The sequence below is a fragment of the Agaricus bisporus genome (assembly GCF_000300575.1).
Source record: "Agaricus bisporus var. bisporus H97 unplaced genomic scaffold AGABI2scaffold_7, whole genome shotgun sequence".
In the NCBI taxonomy this organism is placed as follows: Eukaryota; Fungi; Basidiomycota; class Agaricomycetes; order Agaricales; family Agaricaceae; genus Agaricus; species Agaricus bisporus.
This window is the reverse complement of record NW_006267370.1, coordinates 740,259-753,204: the sequence shown is the minus strand read 5'-3', so window position 1 is coordinate 753,204 and position 12,946 is coordinate 740,259. Positions and strand designations below refer to the sequence as shown.

General features: G+C 46.4%; 4 protein-coding genes across 4 annotated transcripts in view; 2 read left to right on the top strand and 2 right to left on the bottom strand.

Moving 5' to 3' along the window:
- Positions 1 to 177: 177 nt before the first annotated feature.
- On the bottom strand, positions 178 to 3,724 carry AGABI2DRAFT_119389 (hypothetical protein; the record flags this gene model as incomplete). Its single annotated transcript, XM_006462470.1, has 6 exons — positions 178 to 378; positions 445 to 651; positions 717 to 839; positions 901 to 1,019; positions 1,083 to 3,266; positions 3,325 to 3,724. 6 exons carry the CDS (start codon positions 3,722 to 3,724, stop codon positions 178 to 180), a joined length of 3,234 nt encoding a protein of 1,077 aa, XP_006462533.1.
- Positions 3,725 to 3,848: 124 nt separating this feature from the next.
- AGABI2DRAFT_119388 (hypothetical protein) lies at positions 3,849 to 7,446 on the top strand (the record flags this gene model as incomplete). Its single annotated transcript, XM_006462469.1, has 14 exons — positions 3,849 to 3,929; positions 4,005 to 4,336; positions 4,390 to 4,474; positions 4,531 to 4,668; positions 4,717 to 4,731; positions 4,855 to 5,002; positions 5,056 to 5,156; positions 5,207 to 5,374; positions 5,426 to 5,512; positions 5,568 to 5,924; positions 6,722 to 6,930; positions 7,040 to 7,058; positions 7,116 to 7,217; positions 7,330 to 7,446. The coding sequence occupies 14 exons, from the start codon at positions 3,849 to 3,851 to the stop codon at positions 7,444 to 7,446; spliced, it is 1,959 nt and encodes a 652-aa protein (XP_006462532.1).
- Positions 7,447 to 9,317: 1,871 nt separating this feature from the next.
- Positions 9,318 to 11,895, bottom strand: AGABI2DRAFT_193658 (hypothetical protein). The gene is made up of 8 exons (XM_006462468.1): positions 11,836 to 11,895; positions 11,611 to 11,786; positions 11,451 to 11,556; positions 10,911 to 11,395; positions 10,755 to 10,858; positions 10,581 to 10,703; positions 10,051 to 10,520; positions 9,318 to 9,985 (listed from the first exon to the last, which is right to left on the bottom strand). The coding sequence occupies exons 1-8, from the start codon at positions 11,888 to 11,890 to the stop codon at positions 9,444 to 9,446; spliced, it is 2,061 nt and encodes a 686-aa protein (XP_006462531.1). The 5' UTR covers positions 11,891 to 11,895; the 3' UTR covers positions 9,318 to 9,443.
- Positions 11,896 to 11,965: 70 nt separating this feature from the next.
- The window catches only part of AGABI2DRAFT_206919 (hypothetical protein), a gene marked incomplete at its 5' end in the record, with an annotated part of 3,539 nt that continues 2,558 nt past the window's right edge, over positions 11,966 to 12,946 (top strand). The window contains 8 exons of the mRNA XM_006462467.1: positions 11,966 to 12,033; positions 12,085 to 12,175; positions 12,227 to 12,236; positions 12,288 to 12,425; positions 12,475 to 12,553; positions 12,604 to 12,720; positions 12,768 to 12,825; positions 12,880 to 12,942. Coding sequence (XP_006462530.1) covers positions 11,966 to 12,033; positions 12,085 to 12,175; positions 12,227 to 12,236; positions 12,288 to 12,425; positions 12,475 to 12,553; positions 12,604 to 12,720; positions 12,768 to 12,825; positions 12,880 to 12,942 — 624 coding nt within the window. The remainder of the gene's footprint in view (positions 12,034 to 12,084; positions 12,176 to 12,226; positions 12,237 to 12,287; positions 12,426 to 12,474; positions 12,554 to 12,603; positions 12,721 to 12,767; positions 12,826 to 12,879; positions 12,943 to 12,946) is intronic.

Below are 12,946 nucleotides of genomic sequence, written 5' to 3'. Positions count from 1 at the left end.
TTTTTCTATAACACATATAACATGTAGTAGTAGCGTAAAAAATCTAAAACCAAACGACAAAAAACAAGGTATCGTACCGGCAACACAAAGTCGAAAAACTCAAAAAATAAAATAAAAAGAACGAAAAGAACGACGAAGAAAAATAAAATAAAAAGGAGAGACAGTTTTTTTTGTTTTTTACGACTTCCGATGTAACAACGACCCAGGTTCAAACGGATCCGAATTCGGCACAGACACAAAAGGATGCGAAGGCCGTCGTAATGTCTGTGCTCTAGAAACACCTCCAGGCATGATAGTAGAAGTAGAAGTAGTAGTAGGTTGACCACCATAAGATCTAGGATTGAAAAGAATATTACGTTCTTGATGTAAAACATACGACTGTATTTCAAATGATATACCCCCACGTCAGTTCATTCTTTCTTTACAAAATTTTAAGAAACTCACGCGGGCCAATAAAATCTTCTCCATCCACACCTTTCCATCCTTCTCCGAACACGAAATCACATGTTTATAATCCGAAGTATCTTCAAAAAACGATAATTTATCCGTCGACTTGATAGCAAACGCAAATGGTTTAGGTGCTTTATACGATCTCGAAAAATGATAGGCATCAAAGTTGGATAACGAACACAAAAGAGTTTGGTCTTTGCACTTCAAAAAAAAAAAACAATGAGCATATTCAAAAAGCTAGAATTATAGTAGCAAAAAAAACTCACGTTGTCGCGCTTGGATAACCAAAGCGAATGTTCACGTAGTTGCAACCAGCGTTTACTCCATTTACCCCTCTTACTCTCCCATTCAACATAACCAGCATGTGTCGGCGAGCTGGACGGAATGGCCTACATGAATAAAAAATCAGTTTAAATGCTAAAAACTCAACCACATATAGTGTGAACATACCGATCGACTTAACAAGGGCGCAAGGGAAGTAAGACGCAACACAAACATATTGACCAGTTTATCCTTATTCCAGGACGCCTGCACATCCGACAGCCGCTCAAAATGTCTGATCGGACGCTCTAAAACTCGAGAATCAGCCATCCACCCATAAAAACACCAAACAGCACTTTAAAGTCACTCACCCACACCAAAATCATGTGCAATCTCCCAAACCATCCACTCCCCACTCCCAATCAATCCTTTCAAACTTCCCTGAGCTTCAATCATCTGCACGACATCCCCAGCAGGAGTAGTATCATCAATCTCAACAACATTATACCTCTGCATATCCCCAATAAACACTCTCTGCTGCTGCGTAACATGTTTGATCTCAGGCATGGTAGATGGTGGAGGAGGCATCGGCGGACGATGTTCACGATCAGCCGTACTAGGTCTTCGTTCACCCGTGCTCGGCCTTTTCGAGCGTCCACGCTCACGATCAGCTTCCATAGAAGGTCGCGAAGACACTGAACGAAACCGCCTGTGTTCACTGCTAATCTGGGGTACAGGAACACGTTGAGCATCTTCAAATGTAGGCTTTTCCTCTCGATGACGGCTTTGTGAACGTGCGAGACGGACTGGTGGAGCCGCAACGGTAACTGGGACAGAGGGTACAGGTACGGAATGGTCCTCAACAGGAACACGAGCATGGGGACGATGAAAAGAACGCGACGGACGAAGTTGCTTCAATGGTTGGGAAAACACGAGGTCTTTGGTAGAAGTGCCAGCGATGTTCTTGTCGACATCAGTCGGGGCGGCCTCACCAGACGTTTGCCGCCGATGAACAGGTGACGATGCCTGCACGTCTTGCAACTTTTTCGCCAGGTCATCGGGGGAAAATGGCGAAGTGACGCGTCCGGGTAATGTCAGTGTCCTCTGTCGCGTGGTTGGCTTGGCTGAAGAGGAAGAATGAGCATAAAGCATAGCCTCCTGCGAGCTACTCAATGCGGCCTGAGCTACAACAGGCCGACCAGCTCCGGCAGGACGCAACGTGGTTTGTCTACTCCTTGCTTCTCCAGCAGCTCGTTCGGCACGTTCCCTTCGCCTCTGATCTCTTTCGTCTCTGACTTGTTTTCTTATACTCTTTTGGGCAGTGAGAGCTGTTGGTATACTCTGTGCAAGAGGAACATTGTCGTCGGCAAATTCCTCCTCCTCCTCTGAAGTCTCTTCAGAAGAAGAGCTATTCGAAAACATGGAGGGCGACGGTCGAGATGGCTTGCGGCCATTGCGGTCATCCTCGTCATCATGTCCATTCCCAGAACCACCACGACGCGAAGCAAGGGTCAAACTCTTTCCAAGACCGTTTGACCGAGCTTGGCTGCTGGGATGACCACCGTTCATACGACCGCCAGTACCGCTGGCACCACGATATGGGTCATACTCTGCATCATAATATTCGTTTGCATATTGGGGCCTCGCAGTTCGAGTGCCCCTAATGGAGCTGGAGGAGAATGGTTGATACATGCTGATATCAGGCTCAACAGAATGAGGCGACGTAAAGGGGCTGATAGTTTCGTCAAGGGCTTGATGGTTGTCGTCAGTGGTGTAGTCGTGGTCAAGGTGTTCGGCGCGCGCGTGAGTCTCGTGCCTCCAATTTGATATAGCGACAGCGGTCTCGGACGTGTAAGAGGCGGTGGGGAAGGAAAAATAATCATTTGGTTCCGCCACAGCCGAATTAAGAAGGTGGATTTCGCCGTCTGCCGAGGCTTGAGCGCTTGGATCACACCAGACGTTGCCGTAACGACTAGACGTCACAGATCCAAGGTCATCAGATGACTTGGATGAGTTTGACGTAGAGCGTGAGAGCGACGACCCTACTGACGCGTCGGGAGAACAGCCTGAAGGCGAGAGCGATGGCAGAGACGACTCGGTGTCTGTAACATAAGGAAATGCGGAGCCCTCGAGCTCCTCCTCATGAGAAAGCAGAAGAGTGGTGTCGGGCGGAGATGAAGATGATGCCCCTGATGAGATTCCTGGGCATGACACATTATCATGGCTGGTATGACCAATTGTAAATGAATGTGCAGCGGTATCAGGATGGTGAGGGTCTGACTCAACCATCCCACCGAAAAGAGATGCCGGCTGGGGGTCGTGTTCGGCAGCGAACAGGATTGATTTAGCTACCACGCCAACATTTTCTGATCGACCAATTTGATCTGGAGGATTGAGTAGAGTGACCGGCAATGACGAAGCACCGTCGTCAACATTTGGATCTGAAACAAAGCCGCTGGGAACGGTTGGCTGCCTGGGCAGGTCGGGTGAACGCAACGGCGAAATATCGTCCAAGTTGTCCCAAGGCTCAAATGGAAGACCGGCTCCGACGCGACCTTTGCGAACCTGTCGCAACTTTGAGTACATGTGTGATACGAGAAGAGATAGTGTTACGCGCCTTCTTGGGGAGAACGACGTTCATCCTCGACAGCGCGTCTAGAGAGGGCAGGGAAGGCTTGGGAGCAAAGGCGGGCTTCTGATGGGCGGGTACGGGTGCACGACTGGAGATGGACTTGCTCCATGCACGCGAATGACGTTGGACAACAGCTGGAGGAGAAGAAGGAGTGGACAGCGGCACGCGGTCAGAAAGGACTGGGGAGAGGGGAGAGCGAGGTTGGGTCGACTTTTGTGTGGTTGGCTTTGGGGTGGAGGGTGTCTGAGCTGGTACGCCGCTGAGGTTGGCAAACGGGTCATCATCTAGCAAGAATGGAGATTCTGCCTCTACAGGGGGGATGAAGTAGTTGGCCATGAGTGCGGGCGGGGTGATGCGCAACGAACGGCGTTGCTTGGACATGCGGTGTCTGTGGCGAGAGCGCGACTTGCCAGGCACACGAGTCTGCAACGGAAAGCGGGTTATGAGCGTGGGCACGGCAAAAATCGACAATCACTCTTTATTTTCTTTTTGGTAAGGTCCATCGATGCCAATTACGAAAAGAACACTTACGAAGATTACTCGGCGCTCGAAACCGTCCCTGGGCGAGTCTGGTGCGAAACGCAAGGTGCGTGGGTGGAGACGGGGGGAATGGGAGCGCAGTGGGTAATTTTTCGAGGGAAAGAGCTGCATCCTGATGTAGGCTGCAGATGTAGCCGCTGTACCGCCGGGGAAAATATTTAGTCCCAATTGGTCTAGCGATGCTGACTCAGCACTACGCCGGTCTTTCCAAGTGTCGTCTACCCTTGATCCTCCTTATTCCCTTCCCTGGATGTCTCTTCCCAGAACTCTTCCCGGCTTTGTCTGGGATCCAGATCGAAACCGCTATTTTCCCGCATCCTCAATTCCCCCGCCTCCGTCCCCACCTCGTCGAATCACCACCCCGTCGCGTATTCGAAAACCGCGCAACTTTTGGCAGAGTATACATCAGGGAAACACCCAACACGTCGAGCATTTGAGGGACCCAAATCGACAGTACGACTCCCACCTTTATTTAGATTATTCATACACGTCCTGATTTGCATCAGCAACCTCCTCAGCCAACACTACGCCGAAACCACGAGCGCCAAGGAACAGCACGTACCCATCTTTGGTGTCATCAGAAATTTTGTTGTACGTATGACGACACGATGTCATCCCATGCCAACCAAACTTGATACATTGCGCAGTCTACTACTACAGGATCTGGCCAAAATTACTGCCTACTGGGTGACAGTACAGGCTGGATCTTTTCACTTAAATGTGCTCAAGGCCACCGTATCCGTCCCCATTGGGCTATGGAAACCAATCTTGGTCTAGATTCCGAGGTATGTCATGTAGTTGCGCCGACGCGTTTATCTTTGACCTTTTGATAGATTTCCTCACTCAACGTATGCGGCTCGTATGTCCTGTACGCATTTATTTTTTTTATTGACATTGGGCGGAAGTTTCAACTCCTATAAATAGCGCCACATCCTTTGGCCCGATCTCGAGCATACATGTTCAGAAATTAGACCAATCAAAGTAGTCCTATTGGTCTCCCTATTGGCCGTCGCTCATCATCGCCCTTCAATCACAGTCCGTCGTCGTTCTTCCTCAATATACGCCAGGGTAACGATATTCGCTGTGCAGATTTTTCCAACACAGATCAAATCGTTCTTGGTACGCTCTTCCTCATCACTTCTGTCACCAGTGTACTAAACTCGTCAGACTAGGAGCCAAACAACATGGATTATATATCACCAACGTCTTTGATACACCCCACACTCGGATTCTCCAAACAAACAGTGATGTTTTCTCTGTTGCTCGCCAACAAGTCAGTTACAAGCAAAGTAATCTGCCTGGTTTTCTCAACCCCTTGTAAAGAATCTGGTTTATCTGGGGACGCGTAACGGAAGCATTCACCGTTTCGACCTTCGGATACCTAAATCACAAGCCTCCCGGGGTCTATTCTCGAATAAATCACAGAGTTCAGTTCTACATATGCAGCTGATTAACGACGTGCAATTTCTATCCTCCTATATGGATGGTCAGGTATGCTTTCTTTTTTTCTTTCGTTCTTCGATTTCTTTTGAACGAGTGCAGATACTCATGCACGACATTCGATTCCCATTTTCAAACACTCCCTTGTTGCGATTCACGGGACAAGTGAATGCCTACAGCCCTCATCTAGTGAGCCAATTCACGATTTTACGTCCTTGACAAACAGTTCATGTTTGTCCTATAGGGTATTACAACCGATCCAAATAACGATTTTCTCTTTGCCGGCGGACAAGATCGTCGAATCCGTGCTTGGTCGTTACGAAACGCTGACCCTGTCCTGCCAAAAACAACAAAAAGGAATCTGTCAACATTTTCGAATTCGACTACTAATACATCATCCCTTATGAAGAACAACAACAACAGAAATCCATTACTAGAGGTGTTCAATGATCCTGTACGAACAATACAAATTACGGAAGGAAGGATGGGGATGTGTTTGTGGGTTGGATATGGTAAACAGTTGTGTCAGTTTGGATTAGGGAGACGAGCTGGAGATGATGATGATGATGATGAAGCTTGGCAGCTTTGGGGAGATTTCAGCGTAGGTGCTACTAATCCTTTGGCAACTGGGGATTTCCGATAATTCTATTCTATCTTGGTATGTGTGTGTGTCATTCCGACTCGCATATATTAATTTAATTTCGTGGGATTGATTTACGCCACTGGACATTGTGTTCTCATAAGCCGTAATAATCCGCCGTGAACGGAACTTGTTGTTTTCGGTTTATTGTAAGGATACCGGCGTGAACTGAAAATTTGCAAAAACATAAGAGTTGATGATCCAGGAAAGGAAATTTTGCTGCAGGAAACCTAATACCGGAACTTGATGCTGTGAATTTATTATCTACGGTCGTCGGCATTGCCATACTTGGGGTTCTGAAACTTTGTTGATGATGGATCGTTTATGGATTTCTGTACGCTTCGATATGTTCTTCGAGTATTTGTACTATACTGTACTGTAAAAATCCCCCCTTAAGAAAAAACGATGAGCCGCTGATCTTGAGCATTAAATTTACCCGGATGGATGATGTCACTTCTTTGGTCATTTTTCTCTTTGCGATCATCACCGTGCTAAAGTTACGATTCTTTTATATCTAACCATCTCTTATCAACTGTTACTACCAACCAGTGGAAACAACCAATCTTCCTTGACGTTCTTATTACCACATCACACGCGCACACAAAACTGCAATACCGAAATCCAGATCAAATCTATCTAGTATCATCATGAAATACATTAATGCTAAAGTGAGAAATTCAAAAACTCCCCTCTCATATATACCCCCCCCCCCCCCCCCAAAAAAAAAGCGATGACTTTCAACTATATTTTTGTTATAGGAATTAGCTGAGATGTTGAAAGATGAGAAATTAGTTGTGAAGAAAGATTATATCGTGATTGATGTACGAGATGAAGATCGTGTTGGAGGACATATTATTCATAGTCTTCATGAACCTTCGGCGGAATTTATGATGAATGTGGATCGGTTGGTGAAAGATGTTAAGGATGTGAAGGTGGTTGTTTTTCATTGTGCACTTTCTCAGATGCGGTGAGTTTGTGTTTGATTTTTTTTTTTTTCTCTGGATAGTTTTTTTTTTGTACTTGGAGTTTATGTTGTTGTTATTGTTATTGATTTTCGGTTATGGTTTCTTTTGAAGGGGACCTAAAGCCGCTCGGGTATGTTTTTCTTCTTTTGTGATCATACATTCAGGAGCTGTCTTTGATTTCTTATAGATATACGAGGAAACAAGAAACAATCTATACCCAAACCTCGAAAAAACACAACAAATAGCAATTCTTCGTGACGGATTCGTTGGTTTTCAAGATCAATACAAGGTAGGTACTCACTCAGTATTACAGTCAACATTCAAAACCCCTTTCAATTGGTTTTTTTTTCCTTCGGAGAAATCGCTGACTGCGAGTTTTTTGTTTTTTGTTTTGAAAATAGAATGATGTTAAACTTGTGGAGGGCTGGGATAAAGATGAATGGGAAGCGGATGTTGTACCACTTCCTGAGAATATTTCTGATGTTCTATGTGATACTTCTATGATAAAATCGTCTTGATACAAGGAGGGGCTTTCTTTTTTTTTTTTGGCATTCCTTATAGTAAATCTGTTTTTCTTCAGAAGCGCGGGCCGCAAGAGATGTCAATTGTGTATAAATATATAGAGAGAGGGTAGAATGAATTTGGAGGCAAGGTCGGGTTAATGAGTCTTTTTCCGGAATGTCGCTGCTGCCGGTCAATGTAAGTCGTCGAGTTCCATTCAGGCTAGTATCTTTCCGGTTTTGTTCGATTTTTCAAGTCGCCCATACTGGAAAACACGTAGAGTTATATTTGTTTTCGGGATGAGGGCGACCCCAAACAGTCACTAAAGCGCGCTTTAGCTCCCCGAGTTCTGCTACATGAGAAGTTGAGGGTCGATTTTAGAACTAAAGAACTTTCCTTTCGTTCTTCAACTTTTTCTCACTTTCATCTCTCGGGCCCTATATATTTGATTGTTACGACTCAACTACATACTGATATGAACTGTTAATCAATCTAACATGATAGCCCTGTTGACATGCACTTGAATGTCACTGAGTCTAGGCCTTGTGATATCTTGCTTGATAACTTCTCGGGTGACATATTTAAGGGTACTCTTCTATCTTTTATTCGTCCCTGTTGGTCGTTTCGCTCTCAGGCTGCCATGATTGTCAAGATGAGTGTCCTCGCCAATGGCGTCCCCAGGGAATCGACTTTGAACACTTGCCATTACTACCATCACAGCTCATCAGATCAGGCACCACTAGCCTGTGGCGATGACCCTGCTAATTTAAGAAATTTCCGTTACAACTTACCATCAACCTCATCCCAGCCCAACCCCCGATGTTCTTCCACAGTCATCCCTATCGAACTCGATAATATAACATCTGACTCAACTCCAGGCATCCAAGTTTTGAGGCCGCTTTTCCGGGATCTATTTCGAAATCCAGGAATGGGCAGAAGTGGACTGATCAATGATTCCCTCAGATGGCCCATGAGAAAACTATCCCGGAATGCCGACGACGGTTTTTGACTTGTCTTAACCTACTCGCGTGAGAGGGAGGCACACGACTCAAGACTCTTCATATTACGCGGAATATGAGTATTTGGATATCGGATCGCTTTACTTGGTAATTATTAATGAAGCTGCGCAAAAAGTATATTTATATCCTGATCACTCCATACTGTACCCCAGAATCCTGCAAGCACGAGGATATCGCTCGGAGAGCGGGTAACCACCGTATAGATTTTACCTTGTCTGGCATAGTTCTCTCATTGCGCTATTGGATTTCATCCTTCTCTTTTTCCCATTTGTTCTTCGAGGTTGAGAGCGTGTAGAAATCCTAGATTTTCTGGTTCATCCAAACTTGCGCAGGCTCACAATCGCTACTGGTATCAATCAGGTTTCTACCGCGAATTGCTAATACCAAAAGCCGACAAGGTCCCATCGGTTCCACCTGCAGATAAATGCGTACCGCTTGATGTTTGACACTCCGTTTCCGCAATCCGCGTATCAAAAATCCCATTTAGAAAGTGTGGACAAATTTCAAGGCAAGGAGATGATCCTATTATTTTTGCTTGGCTCGCGGCACTTCTAAGTGCCATGCTTTGCAATTATGACTGATAAATAGTTATGGAGTGTGTCGACCGCGGGTAACTGTTTCGAAAGGCCTCTTAGCTGAGATCGACTCGGAGCTTGGGTGTGAGGCTGCTGACAGGACGAATTCAGAGTGACCTGACAAATGAGTGAAAGATACAGAAAGGTGCTGCGAGATAGATGCTCTTTAGAACACTGAGTGTTGCAGAACAAGTGGAGATTGTATAAGGCGAGCGCTATATGATGCGGCGTCGGTGACTACACAGTTTCCTACTTGGAGAAAAGAACTGCTGACACGAGTCCCTTCACGGGTTTTCATAGTAGACGACTGTATATTAAAATCTAATATACAATAGTTTCGAAGCGTCAAAGAAAATACAGTACGTAGCTCATGTTATATTAACGAAATTTGAAAAATCCGACCCGAATTAGTTTCCGACCTCAGTCTCTTGAAGACGATGATGTTTTGAGTTTCTTTTTAGGCGGCTCGACTTCATCGCCATCACCACCGTTGGGACTCTCCTTTGTCCTCGGTCTCGGTTTCGGTTTCGGCTTGGGCTTGGGCTTGTCGCCACCGTCATCACCATCAACGTCCATAGCAGCGGTATCTTTCACTTTCGGTTTTGGTTTCGGTTTAGGCTTCGGTTTAGGCTTGTCATCGTCATCCACCTCCATTCCATTCTCATCCTCCCCGGATTTTACTTTGGGTTTTGGTTTCGGTTTTGGTTTAGGCGCTGCTTTCTTCTTGCCTCCTTCATCATCGTCCGCATCACTTTCCTCTGCTGCCGCCGACTTCTTCTTGCCGGTTTTTTTTGTACCGTCAGTGGCTTTGCCTTTACCCTTGGCACCTTTAGCTTTTTTGTTACTGTTTTCTGCTGTGATGGCTAGGTCACCGCTAGCATCTGATGCTGTTGCTGCTCCGGAATCATCTGAATCACTATCACTTGGTGATCCCGCGTCAGAATCAGATGCTTCAAAGTCCTCTGTTTGATAGTAGGTGTGGTGAGCATATGTATATATATGATTGCCTCAGAATCGTCGGACGTACCATCATCCTCGCTATCATCGTCACCATCACCACTACCAGTAGTTTTCTTCGAGGGTTTGTTTCTAGTACGCCCACCATCATCGTCCGAATCGATACTCCTCATATCTTCATCATCCTCATCATCATCATCCCCAACACCCGCAGCTAGTATCATATCCACATCAGGCACAGTCTCCGTCTTTATTTTAATCTTCTTATCCTTCAAATATGCGTCAACACTCTCATGTTCTTCTTTATTGATAGACGTAAACGTATGCTCTGCTCCAGATTTTGTTACGATTTTTAGATCAAAAGTACGCGCTGCGGCAGCGCCCATGCTTGCACCAACACGAGAAAACACGACTTGATGAATGTCGGCTATTTCGACTAGGAGGGGTGATTTAGAGACGAAAAAGATGTATTTTTCCAGTAGGAATAAATCGCCTTGAATGGCTTTTAGATTGGCTTTGATACCAGGGTGACCGTCTCGACTACGGCGACAAAAGTAATTGATCAGTGCATGATTGAAACAGGAAAGTTTGTTTACATACCTTTGGAAACTACCAGCCCCGACGATCTTTTTCTTCGCCAGTGCACGGAAGACGCTGGACACAACTTCAAAGGTAGGGTCTTCGTAATTTTTCTTTAGGCGATCGTATTTGGCAACTTCCTCCCTGTGGTAGAACGGTCAGTCATTAGATGAAAAAGGCGTATACATTACACACTCAGTCATGTTAAGTTCGGCAGTGATCTCCTCCTCACGGCTGAATTGCATCACAAGGTATTGATAGCGGGTTTGACCTTGTCTGATGGGTATGCTAAGACCAAGCTGACAGATATTTCAACAAAATACATCCTTCTGAAGAGATAGTGAACCTTACAATAAAGAGCACGCGTTGGTCATCCTTGGGGAGCAAGAAGAGCTTTGAGATGGAATTGTACATGATCTTATAGTCGTAGGTTTTTCCGCGCAGACGCAAATATTCATGTGACATATCCATATCATAACGACCACGAGGTGTCAGGACCAAAATTTCTTCAAAGCTGAGGATGAGATCTCCAGAGACTTGGCCAAGCTCAGCCTTCTCCTTGATGGTATCGTGGAAGACTTGAGCGGCACTAATGTCGTCCTCTTCATCATCAGACTTTTGGGATCCTGCGTCCGAACCTGTGGCCTTGGATTTCTGTGTTCCAGGCACGTGGAAGCGAATTTCCATCATCTCATCGCCAAGAGCTTTACTGCCTTTGCCTAGAGGGGTGAATTCGAGCGAGACTTCTGTTCGACCGGCAATATTAGAGTTCGCGACGTGTCGTAGAGGTAACTCGAATGCTACTTTGTCCTGGACCATGAAAGCTAGGTCCGAGCCTACATTACGCGCAGTTTGAGTCATCACTGTGGCAAGATTACAGCGCCCCCATACCTTGGAAGTCTGTTACGCCCCAATTCCACCCTTTAAAAGAAACCTCTCGCGTTTCTAGTGTGATTCCAAAATGGTTTTTGAGCAAGGAGGCGAGTTTATCGTGGTCCTTTGAGATTTCATAAGCGCTAGCCTACATTATAAAGGTTCAAAGTTGGTCTACCTCTCGCATGAAGCCGTCAAATTTTTCCTTGCGGTGATCACGCATGCCGACGCGCAGCTGGAAGTTCCTGGCGACCCGAAGCCATTGAGCCCACTTGATATCTGTAGAAGCCATTGCTACGACGGCCTCTGAGTCTGAGCCTTTCCAGGCCATGCCGCTGGGTGCGACACGAAATTCTATGCGATGCTGAGATGCGAAGATGGTGGTAGGACTGCGTGTACTCACTGCCGACATCTGGGGCGAGGCTGTGGAAGATGTGGTCGAACTGAGTCGTGGCCATGGAGGTGGTGGGGAGAACGAAGACGCGAACCGGACTTTGGCGGGCCCGTCTCTTTATGGCCGTGCTCCTTCCACCATGGCCCCCATCAACACTGGCCTCGAAGCCCACTCGAGAACTGTCCAGGAGCGCACTTTTTGCAAATGGTCTCTATGTTGTCGCTGCCATGCACGTCCCTCTACTGACCGCGATCACAGGCTCAACACCAAGCTCGAGGCAAATGGCTACCCACCCATGACATCCCTCGTTAAAGACCTTTCCGATGGCGTTAGGTTGATTCAATTAATGGTATGCCGCTGTCAAGTTCATATCTCTGCATTGCTGACGCCGCCATCCCAGGAAATCATGGGTATGCTCGGACTGATGCAGTATGAAAGCGACCCTCACTTGTTCTACTTAGGTGATACCTCACTGGGCCGCTACAATAAAAACCCCCGGATGCGGGTGCAAAAAGCAGAAAATGTGAACAAGGCACTGGAATTTATCACGTCGAGGGGTGTCAAATTGACCAATATTGGACCTGAAGGAATGCAAGCACGTAGTACACTTTGCCCTTCGAATATCCTAACCAGTGTTTTCCATGACAGATATCATCGACGGCAATCTGAAGCTTATTTTGGGCATGATTTGGACCCTGATCTTGCGCTTTACGATTGCCGACATCAGGTTTCTCCGTTTCATCCATCCTCAACATTACTTGCTAACAACTCGCCCAGTGAAGAAGGCTTATCTGCTAAAGAAGGCTTGTTGCTATGGTGTCAAAGAAAGACAGAACCCTATGAGGAAGTCAAAGTTCAAGATTTCTCACTCAGTTGGTCAGACGGGCTCGCTCTGTTCGTCCATCATGCCCCAACGTCGCCCAGCCGCTTATGCCTCCTAGGTGTGCACTTATTCACTGCCACCGCCCAGATCTCCTCGATTATGACAAACTGGACAAGGTGGAGGGATCGCGTTTCTCATCAGCTCAGTTAATCTAACGTTTACCTTTGTAGACGGACCGTCATGGGAATACAAGGCTTGCATTTCAAGTAGCTGCCGAACATCTTGATATTCCTGTCA

Bases quoted from the DNA above. Each gene is read 5' to 3' on its own strand.
- AGABI2DRAFT_193658 (XM_006462468.1), bottom strand. From the start codon at position 11,890: ATGGCCACGACTCAGTTCGACCACATCTTCCACAGCCTCGCCCCAGAT. The intron at 11,557-11,610 runs GTAGACCAACTT...GAAATCTCAAAG, and splicing joins TTGACGGCTTCATGCGAGAG to GACCACGATAAACTCGCCTC. The intron at 10,521-10,580 runs GTATGTAAACAA...TTGTCGCCGTAG, and splicing joins GGGGCTGGTAGTTTCCAAAG to TCGAGACGGTCACCCTGGTA.